The 20,928-nt window shown below is 39.1% G+C and overlaps 3 protein-coding genes across 3 annotated transcripts in view; all 3 read left to right on the top strand.

Annotated features, from left to right (window-relative positions):
• Positions 1-132: 132 nt before the first annotated feature.
• On the top strand, positions 133-1,901 carry LOC124404499 (transmembrane emp24 domain-containing protein 7-like). Its single transcript, XM_046878669.1, has 3 exons — positions 133-496; positions 653-898; positions 1,015-1,901. The coding sequence occupies exons 1-3, from the start codon at positions 341-343 to the stop codon at positions 1,240-1,242; spliced, it is 630 nt and encodes a 209-aa protein (XP_046734625.1). The 5' UTR covers positions 133-340; the 3' UTR covers positions 1,243-1,901.
• An 817-nt stretch (positions 1,902-2,718) lies between these two features.
• On the top strand, positions 2,719-5,829 carry LOC124405182. The gene is made up of 3 exons (XM_046879870.1): positions 2,719-3,166; positions 3,265-3,476; positions 4,165-5,829. Exons 1-3 carry the CDS (start codon positions 2,906-2,908, stop codon positions 5,303-5,305), a joined length of 1,614 nt encoding a protein of 537 aa, XP_046735826.1. The 5' UTR covers positions 2,719-2,905; the 3' UTR covers positions 5,306-5,829.
• Positions 5,830-6,357: 528 nt separating this feature from the next.
• Positions 6,358-20,928, top strand: part of LOC124407311 (disks large 1 tumor suppressor protein) — a 361,750-nt gene continuing 347,179 nt past the window's right edge. Inside the window, exon 1 of the mRNA XM_046883436.1 lies at positions 6,358-6,738. Within this exon, the coding sequence (XP_046739392.1) occupies positions 6,720-6,738 (19 nt within the window). The 5' untranslated portion in view covers positions 6,358-6,719. The remainder of the gene's footprint in view (positions 6,739-20,928) is intronic.

Raw genomic sequence — 20,928 nt, 5'->3', positions numbered from 1 at the left:
TAGAGAAAAGAAGGTCGGATTTGATCTTCTTTCTCTGTCCAACAGTGAGACACTTCACTTGACATACATACGAGAGTCCATACCGCCTAACCTATCCCCCTCTATATCCCAATACGTCTATGGTGAGAAGTTAGACTCAGCTTCTGTGATCAGCTTGAAGTTAGAGCTTCGAACTTCGAAGATCGGTTGTGGTTGACTGTCTCCTTCCGGCCACGTTAAGGCAGATCGTTTGATACATCAAAGTTTGCCGAGTTTATCGAGGACTGCGGGCAGGATATTTGCCGCGTATTATTCGAGTTTAAATGCGAATTTCATAGGCCGATAAATCACCGTGCAAAACATGGACTACTGGATGACGTGGTTCCTGCTCGCTGCGCTTCTAGGTTCCGTATTCGACGCGGGTAGCGTAGAACTAACCTTCGAGCTGCCGGATAATGCCAAAGAGTGCTTTTATCAGGACATTGAGAAGAACGTTTCGTCGACCCTCGAGTTCCAGGCAAGTCGGATGAACCCATTAACGATATTACTCCAAACTCACCGTCAGCCCCCTTAACCTTAACATCAAATCCACAGGGAGGGGCAACTAGGACTATTTGTAGGTTCAGCGGTTCTTTTGACAAACAAGCAATGCCTCATTCTCTTTGTTTCCCAGGTCGTGACCGGTGGCCAATACGATGTCGACGTCACACTGGAGGCGCCGAATAAGGAGATAATATATCGTCAGGTGAAGACTCAGTTCGACTCGCATACGTTTACACCGACGATATCCGGGGTCTACAAAGCCTGCTTCAGCAACGAGTTCTCGACGTTTTCGCACAAGCTTGTGTACATGGACTTTCAGGTCGGAGATGAACTCCCTCTGCCTGGTCTTGGCGAGCATGTCACCGTTATGACTCAGGTGGGTTTGTTCTTTGATTTTTGGAAAGTTGCAAAGGGTCAAAGAATTTGAAATTATACTTCAAATTTGTTGGTCAAGATTATTGAATAGCTAATGATCAGCTTCTTGCATTGTAGATGGAGTCGTCCGCGCAGGAGGTGCACAAAAATCTGAATAGTATTCTGGATTACCAGACACACCACAGACTGCGAGAAGCGCAGGGTCGAAAGAGGGCCGAAGATCTTAACGAGCGAGTGCTGTGGTGGTCGGTTATGGAGACCTTAGCAATTCTGATTACAACGATAGGACAGGTCTTTGTCCTGAGAGACTTTTTCACCGAACGAAATCCTTACCCCAAGTCATAGGTAGCTCAACTATTGATCCATTCGCAATTAAAACAGCTGACGATATATTTGTAATTGACGATATATTTTAGACGCTTAATTAATAGGCAAGAGTAAAAATCCGCCAAGAAGTATATCTTGCCCCCAGAATTAAGCCCTAAAATTACGTCGATTAGGAGTTGAATTTCTCTTGGTGCAATGTCTTGATGTACAAGATACACTTGTTTGTATCAAGTGTGTATCGGATGAATATTTCCATGTTGCATGTAACGAACGGTGGCGCGTTTAGTTATCACCTTGCAAATGCAACGTTGCAGTGTATATTTATTTGGGGATTTATTTATAGGAATTTAGGTAAGATACGTTTTAATATAGGTATATACTGTCAACCTTCTGACACGGGAGTATGAGTCAACAGAAAAGCTTCAATGCGAAGTACCTATATCAAAAATCGAACGTAACAATTGCCGGCATACAAAGTAACGTTTTTGATATTGTATGTGTGTAATATAATGATCGATTAAATTTTTCTCGTGGACTATTATCTCATCGTTGATTTTCTCATACATTAATATGAATAATAAAGCGGCTAAAGTATTCTTAACACAGTTATTTTACAATCCAGATACTATTGAAATAACATCTGTAATTCAGTATCATACAAAACATGCCTCTCATTTCAAAAAACAAAGAGTGATCCGAAAAACGTTTAGGTAATTCGTATAAACTCTAATAGATCGTAAGCTAAGTATGATTTACGATATTCTATCATCGCGTTATCATCTTACAAATTTTAAAGAACTTGTAAAGTTTTTCTACACAAATCATTATGTATGTACACAAGGTAAAATGAGTTAATACATCTATCGAGCCTGAAATAATCGTGTTTTCCCCATTTAGTCAGCAGAATTTTATGCTGTGTAAGTGTCTGTGTTATTGTCGACACTGTGATGATCGTTACTGCGTAAGCACTCGTGCTAAACGCTGATTGGTTTTTTTCTCCGTTTAGCACTTTAGCTTCAAATTATTAACTACAGCTGAAAAATCCAACCAATAGAATGAATGAGAAATTGGTTGAAATCTTTCTGATATCGCGCATTCAGTACATCAGGCCTGTTTAATACTTTAATTGTAAGGGAAAGAAAAAAAAATATGAAATGTGTTAAAAAAAATTAACACCTTTCCGTTACGACAGTCACACACACACGCACAGCGCATACAATGCGTCGTGAAGGATCAGTCGGTAAAGTCTGCATTCCCAATGTCGGCATCGTTGTTTTATGTCTTTCTATCTCACGTTTTAGACCATTTTTGACAAAGTATAAAAATTTAGAGTTACAAACTGAACGCTTACCCACATTTTTCCTTACCGGCAAACTCTAAGGCGTTGCTAAGGATACCGTCGGTAAGTTACCGATTAGTACCTCGACCCTCTAGCTCTCTCACTTAAATTTTCCCAGGGCTGACTCTCTGCGATTCTGACTGAACACTCACGCGTAGCGAAATGAACACAACGACTCGATTCTGTGAAAGAGGAGGGCAAGGAGTTAGTTCGTGGCCGAATAAACAAATGGCGGAGAAAATAAAACCACCTTGGCCTCGAGGTTGATAAAATAACAAACTAATGGATGGATGGATAAGTATTACAGTTCGACGGCGAATTTCGTAAATTATAGCCATCGCGATGGAGGCGGAAGTTTTGGTTAATACGATATGCCCGTCGCCGGAGGAATTGAGTGTCATAGTAAAGAGTGTCCGGTGCTTGGAATGCGGGCTTGTATTTCAAAACGAGCCTCGACTCCGACTCCACGATCTTAAGGTTCACAAGCAGGGAAACTTGGCGAAAAATGACAAGAAAAATATACAGTATCATTGCCCCGTTGCCTCCTGCGTATACGCTCTTAAATCCGAACGATACTTCACCACCATGAAGTACCTTAAACAGGTTAAGTTTCTTTCTGTTCGTAATGCCTTTCTCACCTCCTACCCTGAATTTGATTACTTGGAGGTATTCTCACCTTGATTTTTCTCTTCTCTTTATAGCATTACCTCAAAGTGCATGCAGCTAAAACCTTCATGTGTACCCAATGCTCCAAATGTTTTTCAACCGAGGCCGCTAAGGATGCTCACGTCAGGATATGTGGTGTGCAATTCACCTGCAATTGCCTTAAAGTATTCTCAACCTACGAAGCTTTGCTTACGCATGCCAAACGCTACAAGCACGTCATAGACAACAAATACAAACTTTTACTCAAGTGAGTATTATAGCCTTTATTAAACACTGAATCATCAGCCAAAAATTGTGATTATAGTCTGGAACTTTGAGAGTTTGGAAAATCTCAAAGTTCTGCAAGGATTCTCAAATCTATTGACTTTTGGAATAATCCCAGAGTATACAGCTTGAAATCATATTTATATCCTAGATTTTCCCTATTTTCTCGTCTCATTTCCTCTCCTTAATCTTAGTTAATAATATTCTCTAATTGTCCTGTATATTCTTTTGTGTTCTTCAATATTCTGAGTGATTTCATTTTCTCTGGCAATCTGGCACCTGTATTATTCAAAGCGATCGAATATAAGTTATGATTGTGATATTGGATCATCGATTTCGGATTCAAATTACTGAGCGAAAAGCATGGACAATTATTAAAAAAGGAAATAACAAAGTATATGACAGAATGAAAATGCTTTTGCCTAATGCTATTTCTCCATGTATCATTAAATATGGGTTTAGCTAAAGCACTTTTGAGTAAATGTACAGTGAATGTTGTTATACGTCTGTAAAGAATTTTGTTGAAAAAAACTGGGTTTTTTTCATCTGACCTCCACCTATCCAAAGATAAGTATCTGAAGACCGTATCCTGAATGTCCCATCCTATCAATTTCAGTGAGCACTCTTGGATTTTGATGTGAATCATTCATTCCTCATAAATATGATTACAGAAAGACAAAATTGAAGACTTTACCCGCTGTTCAAGTCACAATTGTTAACGTTGGCAAGCCGGTTAATATCTTGCCAAATTCCATAGAAGGATCTAATACCTATACTTATGTGATGGATGGAAAATTGAAGGTAACTTGCGATGCAGCAATGCAGACTGATGAGTTGAAGAGGGCGAAAAAAGTTTCTAGTCCGTTGAAAAGTGGGGCAGCAAAGCGCAGGATATCGCAGCAGACTCAGACAGGTGGTTTGAAAACTGAGAAGCATCATAAAACATCTGCGGAAACGCAGACAAACGAACGTTATATCATTACGAAATCCATGCAGCAAGAATCAAGCTTAAACATGTTGAAAGACTGGAAATGTCGGAAGAGCGAACTGCCCAAGGATTTAGACTCCACTATACTGAAGGAGGATTTGAACTTTGCAGACAATTTTGAAACTCAAAATCTATTTTCAAGCAGTCCGTTGCCGTTGAGTCACGACGTCGGCTTGCAGGATCTATGGGAAGTGAAGAATACATCGGGTACTCAGACGAACGAAGCAAATTTACTCGAGGATCTGAACGAAAATGTCACCCAAACGGATCTAAACATATTTTATAATCACGATGAGCCTACACTGATGCATTCTGGTTCCCAAACTACAAACCTCAACAACATTCAATACATTGAAGATAACTCGATCGGCAATACTCTCTCCTTCGCGAGGATAAGTAGCGTCGGACACTCGGATTCTTTGTTGATGGAAAAGATGTTTGATAATAAATTTAGCAGTATTGAAACGCAGACTGAGCTCGCGTTTACACGGCAGCTTTTTGACCAGGATACCTCCTTCACCTACAGTTCCAATACGGAAACCCAGACTACCGAGAGCTTTGAGAATATGGACGAACTTTTGTACAGCAACACGTGCACCCAAACTTCGGATGAAATTCTACTCTCAGATTTGGGCTTTTCCGACATTCAAACTCAGACTGCATGGCCACAAATCAGCGACGCCACCGTGTCTACGGAAACGCAAACCAAAATATCCAAGTCCGTTCAGAACGATTCCAACATTGGGAGGTCTTGGTTACACGCTCAGACCAACCACATGGAGACTCAGACTGAGCTTCTGAATTTTTTTCAGAATCTCAATTGACGCGGTGAAAATTTTTTAATTACTATTTCACGATAGTATTCTACTTTCTCACAATAGCATTCTATTTTCTCTAGTATTGGAGAATCTTTGTGTTTTAATCAAGGTGCTGGTAGCAAGCGCAGGCGCGATAACCTGTGCGAAAATATTTCAATAGTGTGGAAATTCTTCTAATATTTCTGGTTTATTGTTCATCATTCAAGGGATTAAGAAATAAAAAAATGAAGTCCATTTTGCACGATTTCTATGGACAAAAAGTCTTTGAAAACAAATAAAGATAATAAAAATCATTGTTGAAAATAAAAAACTGGAAGAACGCGTCATTCGAAATGTCGTACTTATACATACACGGTACTTGCGTTCTTTAAATCTATTGAAAACGTAAATTAAGTCATTCCTACAACCTTCTGTAAATATGTTTATTGGTGTCTATTAAACTTTATTATAGTATTATAAATATAACAGATATAGCATTCGATCGATGTTATTATAAATACCATATTAATAAATAATATAATTACAATCCAGCAATGTCTCTAGTGTCCAAATTTTATAATCATCAACATAAGAGAGCCCAAAAATTTCAGACAAGATAACGAAAGGATATTATTAGCCTGAGAGATTTAATTCCGAGTTTGAAATTCCCGCCAAACCGTATTCGGGGTTGATTAGTTCCGAGGGTTCGCCGCGAGAGAGCGCCAAGCTCCAGCCGGAGGGTAGCGCCCCTGAGGCCACATAGTGTGAGTGAATTACCGCGAAAGCTTCTCGTGTATACTTGTATAGCTATATAGGCTGCAGAGCAGCGACGAAGGGTGGCTGACGGTCCGAAGCTGGCTACGTTGAGTTTCGTACCCCGCATTGAGGTCTGACGTCACGGGTGTACGATCGACCAATCAAACCATCGTCCGTAGTCAGTTTTCCGGCTGCTAAACTCGCGTGACGCCATATTGGCGAGGGCCTACGGTGTGTGTGTGTTTATGTATATTAAATTGACTCTAAAATATAATAGCAAACGAATAAATAACTAAAAAGAACAAAAAAAAAGTAACCACAGGACGCATGTATAATTTACAATAAACGAAATCAAACGACAGTGAGGAAAGAAATATTCGCGAGTCAAAGAGCGACGACGGTGCGACGACGTTCAGTTGTCGGTGGTTGTTTTCTTGTTTTTCTCTCTCGGGGTGTTTTAATTCAGTGGCTCATCGTCAGTCGTCGTCATTCTAAACGTCGATGCACCCTCAACCGCTCGGACCAGGTGTCAGCAGGTCTACCGGCTATCATTGAGGTGGAGCGGTTCGAGAGGATACCAGGTTTTCAACCCCTAACTTCAGGGTGCAGTGCCTAGCGCCCCTCCGCCCTCCATCCCCTCTACAAGAGCAGGAATCAACCCCGGAGCATCGTTGCCGCGGCGAGGATGCCCGTTCGTAAGCAAGGTGGTTACAAATCCATCCACGCTATATCCTAAATTATGTTCAATCAAAATTATATAGATATACAGTTATAGTCGTAGAAGAGATATCTGCGACGATGCGTCGATGTTTTTTTCTTTCTTTTTTTTTGTTTGTTTTGTTTTGTTTCATAAGCTCGCTCGTCTTTATACCCCCCCCCCCCCCCCCCCCCCCCTTCTCGTTGCGTTAGGTTCATGTCAGCTGTCAACGGATTGTCACTACAGCTTCCGATTATGTATGACATATTTGGGAACGCGCTGTAAGAATTTACTGCTATTGTATAGGGTAGGAGGGCGTCGAGGGTGTCTATCGAACGTTTTTAAAATCCGTCCGTTATTTCCCGAGATTCGTGTCGAGGCGTCGCGACCGCTAGACTGCCTGACGCGTAGCCTGCAGAAAGCCAATACAAGCGAAAAAGCTGAAAGTAAGAGAAAAGGGGAAAAACGTTGAATTCGAGCTTTCTAGACGGCCTTCGGACCCGCCAAAAACATACTGGGAAGCGTTTCGTAACGAGAGCTTATTGTTAGAGAACAAATCGCTTCGGACTATAATTAGTAAATCGCTTATTTGGTCGGCGCGTGTGGTTCTGTCGCGAATCTTCGACACGCGGTCACCTGTTATAATAATAACGATGACAACGAGAATAACGGTGATCGTCCATCGTGCATAATCGCTCTAAATTGACTGCAAACTCTACGACTTGGCGTTCGGTTAAAAATAATAAGGGTTGCACTCGAGGGCGTCGATTCTACTCGTCTAGAGCTTACTTAGCTGCTGCTCGCTTGCTTACGTTCGCTGGCTTGCGACCTGTGTTAATCAATGTAGGCCAAGAGACGACGACGACGCCGGCTGGTGTTGCAATAATCCATAGACAGGGGCAGGCAGCGGGATTTTGGACACTCGCCAGGAGAACGTAATAATTTCGGTTCTCTCTATACAGCGAGGGCATTTACACTATAGGTAGATATTACACGGTGTACGCAGAAACGAACGACTAACCGACTCGAGACACGCCGCTTAACTTGTGCCGCGAACGCCTTTCGTCCGTCCCACACCAGCTTTTTTCACTTCTCATTGTCAGTTTATCCTGTCGCCAGGCTCTCCGCACAAACAGCACCCTTTCCTCAAATAACTTTTCCGTTTTTTAATCACTCTTGCTTTCCTTCATTCCGTGAAACGCACGCATGCAATTCTCGTTTACATTTATCATTTTTCATCACCGAATTTCATTCAATGAGCTTGGCGTTAATTGATAAGTTTTGATAAACTTTACATTTTCTACAAAAGACAAAATGCAATCCCTGTGCAGAGGTACACTTTGTTTCCTGTTCGTAGGTATATCTCAGAAAACCATTAAAATAATATATGTACATTAGGGTGGTCGTTAGATGGAAGATCATGCTGGATGATCATAAATCGGCTCCAAATGTAGAAAAAATTGCTCTCTAATTTTTTCAGATTTTTATACTCATTGTCTTATTCTCCTTGCAGTAGATCGTATATTCCACGCGAGCCGTGGGTGGTTTAATTTGGTATATTATTTTTTAATCATCTTTCAAGCTATATAATAACGTCGTATTTTATACGTTGTTTAATCTTTGTTGAATTTCAAATCGTCAATTATTTTCAATTGTGTAGGAAAAAGGTGTTTAGGGAATTTCATTCTCGTGCTCAAGAATTAAGTACGAAAAAAGGTCAGCAGGGCGACTCGGGGCTCGAAATAGAAATCTGAAAAATTTAGAGATTTGTTTTTTTATATTTAAAGCCGATCTACGACCATCCGACATTGAAATTTCAAAAGAAACCATCTAACAACGACCCTAATGTATATAGTTTCATACACATGTAGCACGGATTCAACAAAGATTTTATCAAAGCATTTCATATTTCCTCATTAGAATAGCTCGTTAAGCGTTACCTGGCAGGAAATTTTCCTACACATCGGCTCAATTTTTAGCAATGAATGATGTAATACATCAGTTTGAAAATATTTCAATCTTTATTTGCGTCGATGATGTTTTCGGTAATATTTATATTACGAGCTGAATTAAGCTTCCGATCAGACAATAACAATAACAATTACAACAAAGCGGAGCTGAATTTGTACGTCAAAGTCGGTCCGTATTATATATACACTGGTCTTCTTGAAGCCTGAATAACGATATTTAACGACGGCCGTTAACAGTGGGCGTCACTCGACGTTGATCTAATGTTATCACGTGTCAAACTCGGCATTCGATGCACACACAGCACAACTCACGATCATTATTCTTTCTTCTTTCCCTCTTTCGCCGGTTCTACGAACCTTGCGAGGATATATATGCAGATATCGATACATCAATATTCGCGTTACGAAAACCGACGAGGCGTCTGCTCATACACGCGGTAGGATTCCCCCTTTTTTCCCTTGACGGCGAGGGCTTATTATCGCGTCGAGGGAGGATCGTGTTCCACATTTTGAATATACAGCTCGGCTCTAATGTCCCGTCAAAGTCCCCCTAACTCTCCACGAAGCACGTGGCCGTGGTGGGCAACTCACGTTGTGCGTTCGTCCTCACTTTCCAACATCACCAGGGCGTGATTTCTTTTACGAGATTGGCGTAGCCGAAAATTCTCCCATTGCAGCCCTTCGTTCTCGAGCGTGTTTAATTAGTCATAGTATCACACGCATCGTGTGAGTAGATATAAATATTCGCTGCGCGTAACTCAAAAAACGAGAATTTAAAAATAATCCAACAAGTATAATAAATTAATTATTATTGTATAGTAACGCAGTACGTATATGTTCAAATTATTTTTTCAACATGAATTGGTTCGCTTGATATTGCGACTCGAGTCTCATTTCACATTTGCTGAATTATCCGCTGGCAAGGGTGGCGAAGGTGTAATAATAATCACAGTATAAATTCGCTCGAGGCCATTATCAAGTTCACAATGAACTATAAAGAAATCTATTCGGGCAGTCAAGTTCCGCGGAACTTTAGTTAATTGTAGGTCAAACAAGTTATTTTTAAATCCAGTGTATAACCTAATAATGTTCCGCGTTAATGGATATGGGTGTATACATATATATGTAAACGTGTATTACCTACATCCTGTACGTTTCTCCTTACCGTATATATCATGCTCGAAATTATAATAAACACCCAGAAGTAAGACTACAATGAGCTCTCATATGTATATACGTATATAATATTATATAGGTACATATATACATATACATATATAATAGTACACGTGATGCGGTATAAATTTGGACGAGGTGAAAATTAAGCAAGGGTTGAAGGATGCGAAAGAACGATACATATCTACACATGTTTTATACGCCCGGTTAAGCTGTAGGTACTATTTTCGGACCCTCAAGGTAATTCCTGGTTTCTCAAGACCCTTGCGTCACTTTTCACTATATTGCATGATGAATTTTCACCGATTAGTGCCGTTACAAGTACAATTTAATCGTATCGTAACTGCGCATGCGGTACAAGATTTATTCTAAAAATTTTTACTCATTATCACAGCTGCAATAGGTAACGCTAATAAATATCGTATCATGTATTGCTATTTTTTTGCTTTGCGCTTAATTTACGCTCAATGCGCGATTTACACGTTAGTTTGCTTGCCAGCGCAAGGTATCATTCAATTTGTTATATTCAGCAGTTTTTATTTCAATCTGACCGATTCCAATGCAAGCTATTGTTTTTTCATTTCTTCTTTACTCATTTTCATTTATATAAAACTAATGTTGTACAGACTAATCCATATAATGAAATTCAAATAGCTGCTGAAAATTACGGTAAACAGAGAAATTGATCGACGTAACCGATGTTTATTTGTGTGAGCCACATATGGCGATCATAAATACGGCGGAACGAGATTTGGTTTTTTTTATTTAACAAAAACAAAAAAAGAAACATTTTATTTGTGACACAATTAATTAGTGGTCAGACCCGTAATTTGCGTTGTTAAGTTAATTACTATTCATTTGATTTAAATTCTTATTTATTGCTAATTTTACTTGGTAATTATTAAACAAATTCGTTCTCACTACGAGTGTCGCAACAGTAATTATGATAATAATAATTACGATCCGCTGCGAATTTCACGAGTGAAATTTTATAGTGTATAGAATCTGCATTTAAAATTAGTGTGACGTTATCTTTTCCGACATTGACGATGTATCGATAAAAAATCCACCCTTTTTTAGTTTCAAAATAACTTATTGAATTATAAGTTGAGTTGGCCAAATATAATTATATTTTCCGCTTTATTATCGGTTCATAAAATTTTAGACACACCTTATAAAATTGTGCTATCACGATTTTTATAAGTATGCACCGTGTTAGTAACGTTACGCTGACTTTACTTTGACAAGTTGGCGTTTCAAAGTATGAACGCACTTCTTCGCTACGACGTACCAACTGAATTTCAGACAATTCCTAAGGCTGCGAAGCAACGATCGTCCTAAACGTGCATCGTTAAAGTAACGCTACCAACAACTTCAGCCTCATTCGAAAACGTGATCATGAAAACATCTCTCTGTGAAGAAATTCTCCGCAACTCGGATGCACGTAGTTATTATACCTATATGCAGAATATCGCGCCGCACATATTCATCTGCTGGTGATCGCGCCTTGCACAAGCCGTATAGAATTCCGCAATTCTCCTTTTCAAACGACTGCGGAGGTGGAGGTCGAGGTCGAGGTGGAGGTGCGGTGCAGTGGTGGAAGTGCTCGCTACCATTATGCCGTACAGAGCTCATTTCGAAGTTGCGGATGAAAAACGGCTGTGGTTGGGGGGGGGGGGGGGGGGGGGGGGTGCAAGCTCGTCGTCGCGTAAGGGTCGGTGCTTTCGAGACGTGCCGTTTGACGTTTTCTACTCCTTGTGCCACTCGGCGTTCGTTACTTTCGTCAACGCGCGTTCTTCGTCGAGTTCGAAATGCTCGAAGCTAAAGCGTTAGAGATCCTTGCCTTACACTCGGCGATAGTTTTCAATTTCACGCTATGCAGCGGTTTTGCACTCGCTGCGGCCATAATTGAAGTAAGTTTGCGATAATGGCAACGGCGGAGGACCGAGAGCGGAGAGGAAATCGTGACACTGGAGAAGTTGCACCCGTCTTGTACACCTTCTGTAGTTGATAATGAGAATCGTGATTCGTGAATAGGGCCGGGACGACGGGACCCGGGAACGGCTACGCCGTGTCAGCGAAACGCGAATCATTCCCCTCCTTGATGACCCCGGAATGATTATTTTTCTTTTTCCTCTTCACCTTCTTTTTCTACTTCTTCTTAGTCTTCGTCTTCTGCGGTCTCAGCTTCCACTTTCATCCCGGCGAAAATTCGAATTTTTATGCACACATGAGCAGGAAAGAATATTCATTTTTTAGCATACATTCTCGTAATTATATATGTATATTTTTTATTCTTTAACCAAAAAAATGATCAGTCAAACAGGCTTCAAAATATCTTATACACATATGTATATATAATACAAGCAAACACCATCTCCACCTTTTTTCTCCTGTACAGAAATATTTTAGATTAGGAAAATCCTTCTACCTCAAACATGTATATGTTCTCATGATAAATCCCCAACTTTTTTGGATGGTTGAAAGTAATAAAATTTCGGGAAAAAATTGACGTTAGTTTTATACGGAGGTAAATTTTTTCAGTAAAGGGAAAAAAACAAGAAAAAAAAAATAAATAAATAAACAAACTACAGACTCGACCCGCGTTTTCATTTCCATGTAGGCTATGATTTTTGAATTTCCTGCCCAGCTAACAAAGTCGCGTTACAGGTATGAAATTTCGGAGTGAATTGACGCTACTCCTCCACCACTACTTTAGTTTCATCACGTACGCACGGGTTTTAATCAACAAGTTTGCCGGTGCAATTTCATTCCCGGGAGGATCGTAACTGTACAATTTACTCCGCGCAACTCTTTTTTTTTATTTTTTACTTATTTTTTTCTTTCTTTTTTTCATCATTTTTGTTCTCTTTCTCGTTCGTTCTTTTCTACTTTCGTCTTCTAATCACGAGCTCGATAATTGAAAGGCTCAAGATGATTCGTTACTCCTAGAAAGGTCAAGCGTTGTACACGTAATAATGTAGGATCGATTACCTGGTGCCGAGCCAATTATTGGTCTAAAATATAAACTTTTATCGTGGACTACAAGATACAATCCAGTCTCAAAAATAATGCAAAATCCAAAATTACGGTCTCGATGCCCCTTGCGCACCTGCCGATGTGCGACAGCCCGGTATGTCGGGTTGCATAGACACCAGGCGGCGCCCGTCGCGTCAAATCATCGACACGCATCTCTGTTCAAAGCCCGATACAGCTGCGGGATCTTGGAATTTCAATTCATATATACAATAGCCACTCGTTCGTTCTTCGCTCCTTTGTTTTGCATGTTGTACTTTTTTCTCTGACAATAAGACAGCGAAATGGATCAATCGTGAGTTTCAAAGTAGAACGAACGAACGAATTATGACATAAATGAATGAATCAACGAAAAAATGACTCGGGCTGTACCTACCAAGACAAAAGAGAAAAATCGATGACTAAATAATAGAATCGCGGCGTAACCGCACGATATAAATGCCAATTATACTCCAGGCGAGCTGAACGAGGCCCTTAGACCATGGAATAGATCGAAACTGACCACGGGGATGAATTGCGGTCTCTTATTTCTTGAGGTAATATTTTCCATTGTAGTTTTGGATCAGAGATCGCAAAAATACACCAAATGCAACTTTCTCATTGCCTCTGAAAAAATGTGCGATGCAATTTGGCGGAGTTTTCTTTTTTTTGGTTGGTTTTTTTTTTTCATATTCATTACGTGTAAATTATCCGGTTTGCGTTTCAGGCACCCATCATCAATGTTGTTAATTTTCGTTCGTTTGGTGAACTGGGAGAACCGAGTCACGTCGTCTCGTTTGCTGTTGAATGCGTAAACTAATATACGCATTAGGTATTCGGCACAATTATATATCGGTTCAAGATTTCGCCCGAGGGTGAGGGTCAGGTTATTAGTGCCCATCTACGCCGATGCTTATATAATTTCGGAAGTATTAACCCTCTTAATTATTCACGTTTAACGTAAACTGACTCGGTAATCATCCACGTTGAATATTATTACCAATGTATCTATCAAAATACTTATGTTTCCTATCCACGTTGATTACTCTGATTCGTACACGTTTCGTCTTCAATGTTTATTGAAAACTCACGTGATATCACGCGGTAATTATTGACATTAATCATCAAGACGATTCTCACAGTAATTCAGATATCACGCTTTCCGAGGTAAAAAATCCCTTCATCGTTGTACAGTTTCATCTTTTCATCAACTTCAATCGAGATTTTCATGCCAAAAGCAGTACGTTTCCGTCTTTTTTCTCCCTCTTTTATCTTCAACAGCTGATCGAATCTCAGCGTTAATCTCGGGAATTTTTTCATACGATATTCGGGGTGAAAGCAGAAATGAAAAAGTTTTACCCCCGAAACTTGAGGCTGTTTCAATATTTTGTCCAATTCGCGTCGGTCTTACTACCGAGTTTCGCATCCTTGAGTTGAGCCCTTGCAGCATGATGCGGAGAGCCCTTGGTGACCCGTGACCCGTGACCCATGACCCGTGACCCGTGACCAATCCACTGAACCCACCACCCTTCTCTACCGCAGAGCCAACGAACTAGCTTTCGCATAGTGAGATGTGGAAACCGAGCTCGTTAACGCTCACGTCAAACATCCTAGAGGATGGTTCGCGTCTTTCCGTATAACATCGCCTGGCATCTACGAGAGCATCTTTAAACACCGGCAAAACAATCTTGCACCTTCGTATTAGCTGAGCACATTGTATAACGTTGTACAAGCAAACCTGTCCTTGCTGCTGCTAATATCAACCGCCTCCTTCATCAGTTTCAGCGTCGTTTCGTAGAAATTATTATGCATATATATATATATATATATGTCTGTTCGTGGTGTGTATTTAGTTTGCCTGTCCAAGTTTTACGATGAATTGGCTGAACTGTCGAATCGGACGTTAGGATGAGAGAAATAAGCCGGAAAAACACTTTTTTCCGATACTTTTCGTCGCCGTGAAATGGAAAGTGTCTGTTGGACTGTCCGACAAACTTCTGCGATGATCTCGAAAATGGCTGAGTAAGAAATCTGAAACTGAAAGTAGTTTGCAGCCAAGTGAAAAAAGTTTGAAATAAAAATTTGTTGAAAGTAATAAAAATTTATACATTTGGAGACAAAAAAAATAAATATTCAAACTTGGAGAAAAAGTGTATGTTTGTCGGTAAAACATTGATTATTCGATCTGTATTCGTTATCAATCAGGTACCTAATTAAAATAACAATTTTGGAGATTATTTGAACTGTGTTTTCTCTTTTCCTAAATTTTGATTTTAACGGTTCGGCCGAATTATTCTTAGTCATAACACAATTTCGAGACGGGAACTTCATTTTTTTCGGTAACATGGCTGAAATTTTTTGTCCGCAGTTTTTTTTTTTTTGTTTTTTTTTCTTAATAACACTTTCCCATCCACCTCGCCCCTCTATTTTCTCTCTTTCTTTTCTCTGCAGCGGTGGTGTGGTCGGAGGATGCGAATAACGGGGTTGTAGTATGTAGAGAAAAGGAAAAAGTGGATCGAAGCACTTAGCAACGGCGGTGAGAAAAAAAAAATTGGAAAGCAAATGTAAAAGTTGAAAATGAAAATTGGAAATTTGGAAATCAACTAGGAATAGCTTGTAGACTGATTTGGAATACGCGAAAAGGCGATCGGTATGCGGCTGAAAAAATGCCACGCAATATATATGCAACATGAATAAATCGCAAATATTTTCTATCCTTGGTAAAATTTAATTTGTTCAGCTCGTTATATTCGTGAAGAAGATGTTCTTTTCCCTTTTGTTTTAATATCAATAATATTTAGGTATTATAAGTACATTAGGGGGTTGCGGAAAAAAATAATTTGCGATTTTCCACCATGGAACCCCTTAAAAACTTTGTTTAAGTTGAAAAAAAGGTTCTGTCAAAGGATGAACGTTCTACGTTATGTGGAAGATCGCACTCAGCTGATTTTTCACTTTTGTTCATTTTTTTCAATTTACGAAGTATCGTGAATAAATTTTTTTTTATTGCTTACATCAATCATAGTATCAATTTACGTTACGAAGAAGACTTACACTCGTTATATTGAGTCTCCAGTTGATGTTTGAGAAGAGTATTTTACGACTTTTTCATTATCGATTCAATCTCATAAAATGAGTGTAATTTAATATCAACTTTTAATTTCGGAGAATAAGATTCCCGGATGATATACGAGTACTCCTACGTTATAGATCGTGATCTTATGATTGAATATAAATGTCAGAAAAAAAATAATATTTATGCTAGTGAATTCTTCTTAATTTAATCCGGGAGGTTTGAATCGTGGCGAATATGTTTGATATGCGAATAAAGACGAATAAGCACTCGGAAATCAAAGGAGTTCGGTGTAATGGGATTGTAGTTGAAAACTCTGGGCGGGGTCGAAGTTCCGAATTTGAAAAGTTCCGAAAGCGCCTAATTCCGTATTATTTGGGGGCGAAACTTGGAGTAAAGAAATCAAACTTTTACGAAACAACAAAGTTTCGAATGGTCGGAAACCCGACGGCTCAAAGTTCCGGAATGCAGGATTCCGAAAAGTAAAGTTCCGATAGAGCAAAATTTCTAAAAATAAAGTTTCGATAGAGTAAAATTTGGCGAAATAAAATATACTCACACGGCGTAGTTTACTCAACAACAACTGGGTAAAAAAATTCCGAAAACCCGAAAATTACAATTTTCAGGATTTCGAACGTAAAAATATCGAAAATCGAGAAAACAAGGAAAGATCGATGTGGTGAAATTTGACCAAGCCAGAAATTCACAGAACTGAAAATCTTGGAAAATTTCTAAACTTTAAACCAAAGTGTGATTTCTTCATTTCAAGTCTCAACATAAAAAATTCGGAAATTGGCGCTCTGCGAACTCTCCAAATTCGAAATTTCAACCCCGCTCCCAAAAAATCAAAAATTTTTCCGGAATATCAAAAACTCGTCGGAGGTTATTTATCTTCAATCTCACACTCAGCGCCGCGTGTCGCCGTATGGCCGAGCTTATCCCTGATATAATTAGCCCAAGCAAGGGCTTAGTTGCCAATAAGATAGCGATAGATCGCCTTCTCGACACGCCTCGTACCACTTGATCGTATTAGACGAGGCAGGTAGGGTTAGTTGAGTTAGCCGATGCATGGCGCAGCTATACATATACGCATGCTGCAGTATGTAGGGCGGACTTACGAGTCGGTAAGAAGCTCCCTCGGATAACTTTAGTATTAGTGCAGGTCGGAAACGAATCGCGCGCGAATCTGAGGAAATTCGCGAATTCATTGCGTTTTTATCGCCGTGAATTTCACGCACGTGGCTTTGGACGAGGGCCAGTGTCATGTGTAAAACGAAAACGAAAGTACCGGCGTGATATCCAAACTTTCGAGGGAAACGTTACAACGATTAACGACGAAACAACGAGTGTGAAGGAATTCGTCGCGCTTAATTAGATCAAACGATCTGAAAATTCACCCCGAGGTTACAATTATACGCACGCGTTATGCGACGATTCCTATTTCATTATCTTCACAACGATTCTCGTATTGCATAATCGACTTTAGGGGGTGGTAATCGAATTGCAAGGGTTTTTATTCAGGGTCGTATTCTCAGTCTTATAGTTTCATTTTTTTTTTTTTTTTTATTATAATGTGTTGAGAAATAATTATCATATATAGTTTATATATATTTTACGATGTGGATGCCAGTTGTTACCATCATTTGGACGATCGTTTACTTTGTGCAATACAGGAATTATAGGCGGAAATCCATACCCACGAATTTCGTATCACTCATTCCGAAAGGTAAAAAATTTCAGAATTTTACTAGGGACTAAATGTATTTAAATTTCCAGCTTAGACGACTGTGGAAAAAAATTCGTCTAAGTTTTTCTTATTTCTTTTTCACTTCAACCGAGGGAAATCTGCTGAGAAATTGGCTGCCGCGGATGTTGAATTATGACCTTTTTTTAACAAGGGAGTTAAAAATAATTAAGGAATTAAAGAACAGAAAATAGAACGTCATTTGTCGCTCGTTTGAACCGAGATAAAAAATTATCTATATAGTAAGACTGACGTAACGATACATTGGGGTGCAAAATAGCTATTTTGCAAGTTTATAGTGACTTTGAGATAGTTAAGCTTCAAAATAAGTTCCTGCAACTGTGAAATAACGATTTTCCGAAACGTTAATCATTCCAATAACGTTAATAACTTCAGCCTCGTGAGAAAAAGCAAGTAACCATGCAAAAAGTTTTATCCATTTTTAACCATGTTTTATCTGTAAACACGCAACTGCGTATACAGGTAAGTGTAAATATCAGGGACTGACGGAGTTTTTGTTAATTAACGAGATCATGGAACGGCTTGAACGTCAAACAACCCGATGCAGGATGCGTTTCCATTAATTGCCGTACGTTTCGGACAATAACGCAAAACGTTTCACGCTGTTTTGCGACACGTGTGCTTACTATATGCGTTTTTTTTTATGCGTCGCATCAAAAAAAAAAAAAAAAAAAAAAATCGATTAGTTTTTTACGATTCAATCCATTCGTGTTCGATGATTTTTTTTTGAGTCGATTAATCAATGCATCGATTATTTCTAGCCTAGTGCTGACCGCTGATTTCTACCTGGGACGTTGTTATCATGAGAGAAAAGCTTAGTAATTTCTACCGTAAATTGATCTGGTCTCAGCGTATTTAATTATAGAAATAAGGTGTCGAATTGTCTTACAATTAGACAAAAATCTTCGCAAGGTTCCTCGCGTTTTGATGGTAGCAGATTTTTTTTTAAATATCTACACAGATTTTAGTGCTGATTTTGAGATCGCGGTATTCCTCTGGATTAATAATCTTGAATTTTTAGTAACTTTCAACTCGGTTACAACGAGGCAATATTCCTTTTCTATGACTCGGCGTGCAGTCTGTGCAGTGACTCGGTGCAGCATGAAACGTTCTATTTTCATTGAGTCGTTTTCCGCGAAGCACCATCCGCCGGCGAAGCGGAGGGAAAAACCCGATAATTGAATAATTTTATGAACTGGAAGTTGCGCCCTCTTCCCGCATCCTGCGATGGCTGTTCTCGCCACCGCGACCCGGCATAGAAATATACTAAATGCTTTTTCAGTCGGGTTCAATTATTTGAAAGGAAAATAGAAGTATCTGCAAGGAAGAGCTGGAAAGAAAAAAGAAAATTGAATTGTTTAAAATGAATATTCGGAATGAAAAACCAATCGTTAAAAACACACTTTTAATATAACTCCGCGTATAATATAATATATGTATATATGTATATGTATAAAAACGGAAGGAGATAGCTCGCAAAAATATTGTATAATTTTTTTCATCTCTCTCTCTCTCTCTCTCTCTCCTGCAAAAAGCACCGTTTCAATTTCATTTACAAGCTACGTTTCTTTATTTGTTTATTTTTCATTCTCTCCCGTGCAGATATACCTCGTTCGCGAGGCTATTATCAATATGGAATTCGAAAGAACCCCGAAACGTGTTTGTATTACGAATGTGTACCGCATATAATATCGCAAAAAGGAAGGGAGGAGGTAAATCTTGCGTTATTGTCAGGCTGCTGCAGCTTTTCGATGCGAAAAGTTCTCTTCAATTTACGGTTATTGTGCATCCGCGCTTCATTTACGAAGCACGTGGGTATACATGTAACAGCAGAATTGAAAATCGCGATGTTTTCATCCAGTTTTCCTATCACACACGTTACATGACAATCGTTATGTAACAACAGCAGCAAGCTCATATGTTCCTTTCGAATTCGTAATTGCAGTTATAAGTAATTGATCAGAATTTAAACAGAATAAAAATATACGTATATGCCCATCATTTTTTAAATTATATAATTATAAAAGAGGGTGAAAGTCTATTTCAATGTATGTGATGCCAAAAACCGATAAACAAAATCGAACTCTGAGGCTTGTAAACTTTTTCGACGCGCCTCTTTCCGCCATAAATCAATAATCGTGTACATAATTAATATTTTTCACATTTCCTCTACATACAAAATTCACTAACTTAAAATACGCAAACAAACTCTCGTCGTTTTTAATCTGAAAACTCGGAGAATTTGGTTGAAAAAATTATTTCTAATCTTGCGTGCAGAAAATTTCCAACTTTTCAAACTTATAAGTCTAGGATAAATTCTCTCTCTCTCTCTCTCTCTCTCTCTCTCTGGATGGGTATACACAGGTCGACGAGGCTTACTTCCAAGAGCGTACTTCCTCGACAAGCTTTGGAAAATTGGGAGGCGGGTCAAGCTTCGAGTAGCGTCGTAAAAAAGGTCCCACACAGCATCCGCATGCTTCGTGGCTTGAATTTTTCTCGCCGATTTTATCCGCCCGCTCGCTGCTTGCTTATATACGAGCGCCCGCCGTGAATTCTCAAATTTTCAGAACAAATTCCGCTAGTTCTTCGTCGATATTCTTTCAAGATTATAGCCGGCGCAAATCCTTCGAGCTATTCTGTCTGCTCAAATGAATAAAAATCGTATTTATTACAGTAGGAAAAAATTAGAAAGAAACAGGATTAGAGATAAGTTTTTTAATTTTCAATTATCTCGTGATTTTGTACTCACTCAAAATTTTTTTAACCTTATTCGGACAGTGTTGAGTCAATGCATATTGGTTTTATTTGTTTCAAAATACGAAAAATGTAAAACAAAACTGGACACGCGATAGGGAGGTGAAAATTTTTTTCGACGATGACCCTCAACGTATTTCTGCATTTGCAAAAACGAATATGAGCAACTCGTATAATAATAGCTTTGGAAGAGTCTTTCTGACATTAAATTAATAGCTTAAGGTTACAATTTTTTCTTGCGATGGTACAATTCTTGATTCTTTTCATTCAACAGTCAATTTCTCTTTCCAAGGCTGTTTAGGTGTGAAGGATCGAAGGGTGCAAGGAGCAGGGTGCAATGAACGAAGTGTACGATTTTTCTTTCTTTATTTATTTTTTTTAATTAACAATATTTTATCACGGTAACTTCTCTTTATATTACCGTATGTATGTATATAGGCGAGA

This window comes from Diprion similis, chromosome 1 (assembly GCF_021155765.1).
Source record: "Diprion similis isolate iyDipSimi1 chromosome 1, iyDipSimi1.1, whole genome shotgun sequence".
NCBI classification, from domain to species: domain Eukaryota; kingdom Metazoa; phylum Arthropoda; class Insecta; order Hymenoptera; family Diprionidae; genus Diprion; species Diprion similis.
Note: the sequence above shows the minus strand (reverse complement) of the source record. Positions and strands in the feature narration are given on the sequence as shown.